At 35.2% G+C, this 10241-nt stretch overlaps 1 protein-coding gene and 2 long non-coding RNA genes across 4 annotated transcripts; 1 reads left to right on the top strand and 2 right to left on the bottom strand.

Moving 5' to 3' along the window:
- Positions 1-1799: 1799 nt before the first annotated feature.
- Positions 1800-5152, bottom strand: LOC112568694 (annexin B11-like). Its single transcript, XM_025246129.1, has 3 exons — positions 5013-5152; positions 3120-3332; positions 1800-2076 (listed from the first exon to the last, which is right to left on the bottom strand). Exons 1-3 carry the CDS (start codon positions 5013-5015, stop codon positions 1918-1920), a joined length of 375 nt encoding a protein of 124 aa, XP_025101914.1. The 5' UTR covers positions 5016-5152; the 3' UTR covers positions 1800-1917.
- Positions 5153-5601: 449 nt separating this feature from the next.
- On the top strand, positions 5602-9757 carry LOC112568698. 2 transcript variants are annotated; one of them, XR_003100153.1, is made up of 4 exons: positions 5602-5971; positions 6054-6100; positions 7193-7344; positions 9409-9757. It is a non-coding gene; the product is annotated as an uncharacterized LOC112568698 (long non-coding RNA). The 2 variants fall into 2 exon arrangements; XR_003100152.1 differs by having other exon boundaries at positions 5622-5971; positions 7286-7344.
- On the bottom strand, positions 8798-10241 carry LOC112568696. Its single transcript, XR_003100150.1, has 2 exons — positions 10186-10241; positions 8798-9052 (listed from the first exon to the last, which is right to left on the bottom strand). It is a non-coding gene; the product is annotated as an uncharacterized LOC112568696 (long non-coding RNA).

The raw sequence follows: 10241 nt of genomic DNA, 5'->3' as shown, positions 1-10241 counted from the left end.
TCGCCAGCAACATTTATGCAACTTCTGAGCAGTTGCAACAACTTTACAAACAATTAGATATATACATCGATGCATTCATACATTCATATTTACAAAACACCGACACAGCGCCTACCTTTTCAGTTGGTAAAGGAGAGACAGAGCGCAGTTTCTTAGGAGGTGAACAGCAACTGACTAAACGGTTGGTTTCACGCCTTGTTAAGAGACACACGTCATTCCACGTCATCTCTGTCAACATGTTAGATAGGCTGCCGTCATTATCACGAGGTAAGATAGCTTTCCAATTGGAACAAACCTTTTTTAACGGATTGAAATAAAACAGAAAAGGTCTGAGAACAAAAAGGTCTGAGAATAAATATATACATGGAGATTTCTTTGGTAGCATTAATAAACATAATGTATATGCGTTTTAGTGATTTATGGATGCATATTTATATGATTAAATGATACTAGACTGATTTTTCCTATAATCGCTATAAATATTCCCCTGCTGTAGCTGTTATCAAATATATTAATTTTTTTTCAAATTAACAAGTATTGATATTGTTGTAGCAATCACGCAAAATGCTAAAATTATAAATCTTTGGAATATTTAGGCGGTGGTGGTGGCGCATATTACGTGCTGAGTGAGGAACTATTATGCTAAAGGAGTAATTATGAAATCAGAATAAGCCTTTGCTGAAGGTAAAAAAATTTGAAATACAAGAAAACCTTAAATTTGATGCTATAAAGTGGCGTGCAGAATTCTTTGGCCAACACTACACGCATATTTTCCCCCGAGAATCATTTGCCTTTGTTTTCTATCTACAACTTATGGTGTGAAACAACTTGAATTATAGATACAACGATTTCTCCTAAATGAAGATGTGCCAGCTTTGGAGACTACATCATAGGAAGCGCTGAAAATGTAGAGATGATTCGCGGTGAACATTTACCCTCATCCTTTAGTCTTTAATAACAGCTGCCAGTATTTTTTTTTAAAAGATACTCTTTTGCCTTCTCCGTTAAAAATCCTAGAACCATAAGTCCCTCCAAAGTCTCCATCCTCCCCGCTTTTTCTTACTTTGCTTCCAAATGTGTTGTACAATGCTACTAAGTATCTTTTATTCTCTTCGAGCGTGTTTCATTTAACATCAGCTTCACATCGACAGTTCTCTGTTTATAATAGATAGGTAGCGTTTGTGTTTCAACAGATTTAACCAAGCAGTTTCGACATTTCAACGAATGTAGATAAAATGCCTAGCGGCTATGTCGGAGGACCAACAAAATCACATGGATTTATAATATTGAATTCAAAAGACAACTTAAGAAATACCTTGTTGAGTGCAAGTCAGGCACACAATATAATAGATGCTCCGCTGTGTAGATTTAATTATATCAACAAATATGTCAAACTATTTAAAAATACACGATAAGTTTAGAAAATGATTTGAGTATACATAGGTCAATCACTGCATTATCATTATGGCTTTTTATTACTTATAAGTATCTCTGATTCTAGACAAAATCCTAAAAGAGAGTTTCTTTTCTCAAGATAATTGTTAAAAAATTACAAAGTTTTAAGTTCGGTACAATGTCAATTTTTGCCGTTCACTCTAAATAATATTTTTTAGCTTTAATCACTGGAGTCTGGTGTGATCAAACTGGATACATATATCAAACTATAACAGCCACAAAAAGGGAGAATGATTATTAAAAATTTCCATATTTAAAAGAATACAGCAGACGTTCACGACACAAAAAGTGAGACAAACAAAAAAATATGAACATTGCATTTTTTCATCAAGAATCCACACAAGAAGAATACAGTCATCGTTTTATTCACCGTAAGGAGAGAGAATATGACACCCTCATATGGAATGGATTTGTTACAAGTCAAAATATCAAATCCATGTTAGCTCAACATTTTACAACTTGTTAGCGTGCAGGAATTGGACGAAACAGCATACACATCCATGTTTCTAAATCCATCAGTTGATCTTGGTATAATAGGCATCGCAAACCCGGACAACAAGCCGTTTGAGGAGTAAAAGAGAACATGGCGCCAGGGTAGCAAGGCAATCCTTCTGAAACACACTGCAACATATAGGACACACACAAACAAACAAACACACACACACACATTGTACATAAACATGAAAGAAAGACTTGTTTTCTTTTAAACGCAATGGGCTAATAACATTGTATAAATTTTTAATAACTTCATTTTTTTCATTTTCATGAAAAAGAGAACACTGATTCTAGGACCAAAATTATAAAATTACTAATAACTTAAGACCTATTAATTAACAGGAATATTTACATTTTTTTAAGGGAACTTCTCTCTCTAACTCTATTGCAGCATCAGATGCTCAGACACATACACAAATTATAAACTCATGCAGATTAAATCAAAACAAAAAGATTTCTAATAAAGAAATATTGCTTTCAGGTTACAGGAAATTGTTAACTTTGCAAAGCTGTAGACAACGGACAAAGAGGTCCATTAAACTGTCATCTACTCTTTCATCGCTTAACTAACTTCTTGCGTTTGTTACTGCTGCACTTCTACTAATGTCTTTTGTAGTCTTCAATCGTGACTAGAAATTTTCTATTTAAAGAGTTCTAAAATTTTTTACACGCATTTTCCCAGATGCCTTAAGTCAGAGACGTAATGAAAAATTTATTGTCGGGGGAAAGAGTTTCGAGTTTTGACCAAGTGCTCCCTCTACACTGATGTCAAGACCAGACGGTCTGTAATGCATTTATTCAGTTACCTACTATTGTACAATAATTCTTAGTTATTCCTCTTTCTTTTTCTCTTTCTCCCTCCCTCTAGCTGTCTGTTACACACAGCGTCCTTTACAAAAATCACGATTAGTTACGTCTGCCAATGAAGAAGCTACTCCTTCTCCCATCAATGTTTGGTCATGAGTCCCCTAAATTGGTGGCAGTGGGTCGGTCCAACTTCGTCGCCTGAAAACTGTAACTTTAAACAATTTCTTGGTTTTTGGTCTAAATAAGTTATCTCTTTACCATGTTTTAGTAGTTGCAAACTTTGAAGAAATGTACATTAGTTTTAGGAGAAACGAAAACAAAGTTCTTAGCTTTCTCGCAATAACTAACTTCTGTCAACTTACCTGTCGTGGGTTGTGCCCATGTCCCTGCCCATGTCCCTGTCCCTGTCCCATCCCATGTCCCATCCCATGTCCCATCCCATGTCCCATCCCATGTCCCTGCATTTGTCCTTGTCCTTGTCCTTGTCCTTGCCCATGTCCCTGTCCCTGTCCCATCCCTTGCCCCTGCCCGTTCGCAACCACAACCATCACTAGGAGCAGCAGGGCACACTTCATCTGCAATGAGAACAAAATGTGGTTTGAGTAGGACTTAAATTTTCATAGAAAGAAGTAAACAAGAGAAAAAATCTGTAGCTTTTTTGTTTTTGCTGTTGTCTTTGTTGTTGTCGTTGTTGTTGTTCTTGCTGCTGCTGCTGCTGCTGCTGTTTGATTCGATGTTTCCAATTTTGATGGCAATTTCAATATAAGTACTACTAATTTCCTGGTGAAAATCGACAAGACAAAGTTTTTAGTCTTAGACTTTTGAAGAACCGATTTTTTTAACAATTTTTTGTTTTGGAGCAACCACCATGTAATAAAAGATTTTTTGTTTTGGAGCAACCACCATGTAATAAAAGATTTAAAAAAAAAACAGCAACAATTACTTTAAATTCTTTAAATCCTGTGTGTCAGTTTAAATGGCTTTAACAATGTTTCACGCTACTCTGAACTGTTTTAGCGATTAAAGACAGTTAAATACTCTTAAATGTAAATGCAAGACCGAGATGAGTCCTACACTGGTAGTGAGTTTTACCAAGACTAGTAAGTACCCATCACACACACACACACAGGTAGTCCTCGACTCACGACGTTGATCCGTGCTTACGCGACGTCGTAAACCGAAATTCGACGTAAGTCAGATCATACTTTCATACAGTACTGTACCATAATAACAGTCCAGTACTGCAAACACTTAGCCTATCCAAACACCTATCATAGTACCCTACATAATTTTAAATAAACATGACTCTATGACTTCCGCCGCACGTGGAATGAGGCGCACGTACAGTTCGACTTACGACGCTAAACCTCGTAAGTCGGAATGTGCGTTGTATAAAGCGTCGTAACCACGAAACGACGTAAGTCGAGACCGTAGTACCCCGAGGACTACCTGTATATGTAACATGTTTTAAGCAGTAGTATTTTTTTAAGTGGTGGGCATTATTTATTTGCAATAAATAATATGCTGATTTTTTTTAGTCAGAAAAACACTGTACATACCAAACATTAATGACTCCTGCCACGAATTCTTAAACACGATTTTTTTTTTTTATTGGATGAGGGGGTAGTATCTACATAATCAGCATAAAAGGAATGAGCAGAGTACGTATCCAGAACTTTAAATCTTAGTTATCTAAGCTAATTTTTAAAAAATTGAAAACAACATCCCCTTCATCTCTGCAAACACCCGCCAACCAACGCGCAAAAAAAATTACGTACGTGGAATTTCTGTAAGAATGGACGTAAAGGTGCGAAGAAATTTTAGTTGTTCATGGTTTTAATTATTTATCTTACTTTTTCATGTGGGTGATTTCATTGTTTGTTTAAGTTGGAATCCATAATCCTTCCTTGCAGAAAAAAATTGTTTAAATTATCACAAACGCCTTAAAAGTAAAGCCAGGACTAAGAGGACAGAAAAGCTATGCAAGACTGGTTAGTGTTACTAGGTGGCAGGCTCTTCTCCATATAGTAAACATGTTAGGATATAGTGACAACTTTATCAGAATGTTTCAAGCTCGTAGTGTATATATATATAAAACGCAGGTGTTCAAATGTTACTCTCTAGTCAGCAGGTCGTTACACAGAAATTTAGGCAACAAAATACCTTAATCGCCAGTCTTTTATAAATAGTTACGGGTAAACATTCTTAACTAGAAACAATACAAGATTTTTATTTTATTTTTACGGTGCACTCACCATTTCAAGTAGTAGCAAGTCAACAACGCTAACAAAGCAAGAGTTGTGATGTGTATATTCGATCAAAAGTTAAACGAACAAAATATATAGAGAGAAAAAGAGAGGGGAGACGCTTATTATCGCTCGTTCAGCTGTTGCCACGATCACGAGACCTGTTTATATCTCCGTTAAAGTCACACAAGGGACAGTAAGATAAATCTCTTTCACATCCCTCTCCTCAAACTATTTCTTGTACAGGTAAAACAGACAGGTAAATATTTCAACCAGACATCTTTGCCACAATTTTATCACCAGGTCGGGCTTTAGGTAGTGCCTTAAAATTTGTGAATTAAGACACTTGTTCTTGAGCTCACAAAAGTGTTGTCCTTGGGGACCAACCTACCATCGATATATAATTAAGGCCACTAAGATTTACTTCTTTGTTTACCTATATCTACAACTCGATAAGGAGGTCAATCTGTATGTAAATGTCGAACATTACATTAACGAAATCTTTGTAATGAAAGTTGTATCTTAATTTTTTCCACCTGAAGTGGTTTGTAAATTAAGATATCATTTTGTTCCTGCAGTTTTGGACAAACAATAACTTTAAGGAGTAGCAATGCATTCTCTTAACTCATTATATTGGAGTTGATTTTGTGGTCTGTACCAGTGATACAGACTACATCACAGCGAACAGTGACAGAGTAGGCGATACACTGTCAACATTTATTCTCATCCTTTTGTTTATCTTCTCTACATCAGACACTGGCGTCAATAGTCCCGTACTCCGTGAAGACATTAACAGTTTCCACCTCTCTCAGGTAACACCTGTTGCATGATTCGTACCCAACTTTCAGTCTTTAAATAGTTAAAGTCCTGGACAACTAGGTCCACTACGTGGTCTTCAACAATTGTTGACAAACATTTTTACTTTTTTTTTATTTTCCTGACAAATCAACATAAAAGGAATGAGCAGAGTACGTATCCAGAACTTTGATCTTAGTTATCCCTGGCAAACTACTAACAATTGTAAATAATATCACTTACATCTGTCCACAGACTCGCCCTCCAATGTACGTGGAAATTTTGTGCGAAGTAAGGCAAAGGTGCGAAAAAATGTATATATATTTTTTATGGCTTTAAATAACTAATTGTACTTTTCATGGTGATATCATTGCTTGTTTAAGTTGTAGTCCATAATTTTTCCCTGCAGAAAAAATGTTAAATTTATAACAAAAGCCAGGAGTTAGAGGAGTCGGAAGGAGTAGCGAGCTATGCGAGACTAGTTAGTGTTACTAGCTGTTAAACATTTCTCCAGTCAGTAATGATAACATGCTTGGATATTGCGACAACTTTACCAGAATGTTTGAAGCTCGGTTAATGTAGATATAATATAGATATAGCAGGTTTATTTCTCTCTAGTCAATTGAACGTTATCCAGAAATTTAAGCAGCAAAACAATCTAATCGCTAATCTTTAAAAAATAAGTATGGGTAAACATTCTTGACTAGAACATTACATGATTTTTTATATATTTTTACAGTTCAATCACCATTTAAAGTAGTCGCACGTAAGAATTCTAGTAAATCAAGAGTAGTGATGTGTATGTGTGATCACTAGTCCAATGAACAAGATATATAGAAAGAAAAAATAGGGTAGACTCGTATTACTGCTCATTAAGCTGTTGCCACAATCACAGGACATGTTCATATCTCTGAGTCACACAAGATACAATAATATCTATCCTCCACATCCCTATCCTCTCTCTCTCTCTATTATGTACAGGCTAGAACGGACCGGTAAATAGTTTGCTACAATTGTATCATCCCGTCTTCGGCGGTAAAATAACATCGTCGGGTTTTAAGCAGTGCCTTGTAATTTGTTAATTAAAACACTTGTCTATAAGTTTACAAGGGTGTTTTCTTCGGGACCCAACCTACCATCGATATATAATTACGGACCGTAAGATGTACTGCGTTACTTACCTATATCTCCAGCTAGGTAATCTGTATGTAAATGTCGAGCACAATATTGGTGAGAGTTTTGTTTTCAAAGGTTCATGTAATTCTTTCTACCGGAAGCGGTGTGTAAATTAAGATATCCTTTTTTCCTGCAGTTTGGACAAACAATGAATTTAGTTAGTAGCAATGCATTCTCTTTACTAATTATCTTGGAGTTTGTTTTATGGTGTGTACCAGTGTTGCAGACTACATCACAACGAACAGTGACAGAGTAGGCGATACACTGTCAACATTTATTCTCATCCTTTTGTTTATCTTTCCTGCATCCAGACACTGGCGTCAATAGTCTTGTACTGTCTGAACACAGTCGCTGTTTCCACCTCTCACAGGTAAAATATATTGCATAAGACGCATGATTGTTACATTACGAATTTTGTGGCATATTCTTTCTTTTCATAAATCATTTTCGTTGATAGTTGAATTACACATATAATAATAAGAAGTGTGTTTCGAAATAAATATAAAATAGCTTGAACATAAATAACATTTACGTATACAGTACTCTGTGGACATTTAACTCTTGGTCTAATTGTTCCAAATCTTTTGGTATTAAATACTTTTTTATGCAATAAAGATGAATTTAATTATTCTGTAATTTGCACCTCAATGTTAAGTCGCTGTTGATATAATGCTTTCTGTAAAGCGATTTTAATATTTATTTCGGTTGGTTTTTTAAAGTTTGTCTTTTATTGTGCTTCGATGCATGCTCTTTTTTTATATGAACGTTTTATGAATAAATATGTGTTGACGGATTGGATTAAAAATAAACAGGTGCAAAGATTATAAGCGTAGAGATAGCACATGTATTTATTATTATTATTATTATTATTATTATTATTATTATTATTATTATTATTATTATTATTATTATTATTATTATTATTATTATTATTATTATTATTATTATTATTATTATTATTATTATTACAACATATGTGTTGACGGATTGGATTAAAAATAAACCGGTGCCAAGATTATAAGCGTAGAGATAGCCTATATACGATTATTATTAGTAGTAAAAGTATTAGTATGATTAGTAGTAGTATTAGTAGTAGTATTATTAGTCGTATTATTAATGTAGCTTGATTACGAGTAACGTATACAGACAGATTAGTTCATTTTATAGCAATCAATTTTAGAATTAAATTGCTATATATTGTTTGTGTGGGTACGCGCGCGCGTGTGTATGTTTACACATTGTCCTTCTGTTACACTTTATTGTCGCTCTACTCAAATGTTTGTCATTTCGTGTTTTCGATGTTTATCTTGGATTATTAGTTCTTACTTAGCTACATCTATCTTAATCGAAGACTCAATTCTTTACAGTTAAAAAACACATTAAGTTCTTTAAGCTAATTAGAGAAAACACATATGCAAGTTTTAGAAGACGAACCGCACAATTACTGCGCACACACAGACACACACAGACACCAACACACACCTAAACATACACACGTACCTACGCTTATAAACCCACCCCCACACATACAGACCTACACACACACCGGCGTGCGTAACGGAAGGAGGGGTTGGAACTACAAGGAAAGTAATAAATGTGACGTGCGGTTTCTAATTTTAAACGGTTTTTGAAAAAATTGAGAAAACGAAGGAAAGTATAATGTGCTAAAAATGTGCTTATAACAGCCACAAAAGAGATAACAAGTTTGCTAATACATGTACATATCCGTATATTTCAGAGAATAGAGGTGTAGCGTGATAGACAAAAAGTATGACGAAGGAAAAATATAAACAGTGTTCCTTTTTATCACAAATCCACACGAGAAGAATCAAATTATTGTTTTATTGACCAGAAGAAGAGAGCATAAACTATCTTGAAATGGACTTAGTACAAGTCAAAATATCAAGTGTGTGTTAACATTTTACAACTTGCTAGAGTGCAGATCAGTGCGTCCCATCTGGTCACCAACATGAGGGTAATGGAGGGTTCAACGGATTGATCACGCATTCCAAACCCTCACAGCAGGCTTCAGAAGGATTTTTAGGTCGCGTTTGACAAAATTGTGCCCTGGTCCTACACTGCAACATATCGGGCACACAAACACACACACACAGACACACACGCGCACACACACATACATTTTACATAAACAATAAAAGAAAGACTTGTTTTATTTCAACACAATGGCTAATATCATTGTATATTTTTTGTACAACTGCCTTTATTTACATTAATGAAAAAGAGAACACTAATTATAACACTAAAAGTACTAAATTACAAATAACATACAACATATTACTGATGAGGGATTTTTCTTAGATAACTATTCTCTGTGTCATTGCAGCAACTGAAGCTTAGATGAACGCCAAAAATCTAAACTCATGCAGCCAAAATCCACTCAAAAAGATTTCTAATTAAGCAATGTTTCTTGTAGCTTACAGGAAAGCATTCACTTTGCAAAGCTGTGGACATCGGACTCACAGGTAAATCTTGTTACACGTTTACTCTCTAAGACGAGAACGTTGTTACCTGAGTACTATGCACGTAGGTGACAGTAGGTGACACTTATCCTCTGTACTCTTTCATTAACAAATTTATAAAAGGTACACATTATCTCAGTAAAAATATCAAGGAATCACACAGCTTAGAGAAAGATGCTGCAAAGCTTTTCGTGTTACTGATACTTTTAGTGTTACAACAGTGTTTATTTAACTTTAAACCACTGGATTATTCTTTCAACGGCATTTTTCACTAGTGTTTGCAGCTCTTATTGTTGAATTCTACTACATCCTTTTCGTTTGCAGATGCATGGTGTTTAGTAGATTTCAGTAAGGAGTTGCCCACGTTGTCATTTGACACTGATGTCAAGACTAGACGGTCTGTAATGTTTTTGTTACTTTTATTGTAGCACTATTTCTTATTTTTCCTCTCTTCCTTTCAGTCACTTACCTCTTCTCTCTCAAGGAGAAGCTACTCTGTCTCTTACCACCGTTTGGTAATTATTCTGCAGATTGGTGGCTGAGGGGTGGTGTAACTTCGAAACTTGCAGATGTTAACTTTATACATTTCTGAGACAGTTTGTTTGCTTGACTAAGTTATCTCATTTAAGGTGTTTCTTTAGAAGTGCAACTTTACAGAAACGTGAATTAGTTTCTGAGAAATGGAAAAACAAAGTTCTGCTTTCTCGCAATATTCCGTTCTATCAACTTACGCCTTCCGAGATCTGCCATTGCGTGACTACAGTCATCACCAGCAGAGCAGCCGGAA

Source organism: Pomacea canaliculata, linkage group LG7 (genome assembly GCF_003073045.1).
Source record: "Pomacea canaliculata isolate SZHN2017 linkage group LG7, ASM307304v1, whole genome shotgun sequence".
In the NCBI taxonomy this organism is placed as follows: Eukaryota; Metazoa; Mollusca; class Gastropoda; order Architaenioglossa; family Ampullariidae; genus Pomacea; species Pomacea canaliculata.
This window is presented reverse-complemented; position numbering and strand designations above follow the sequence as displayed.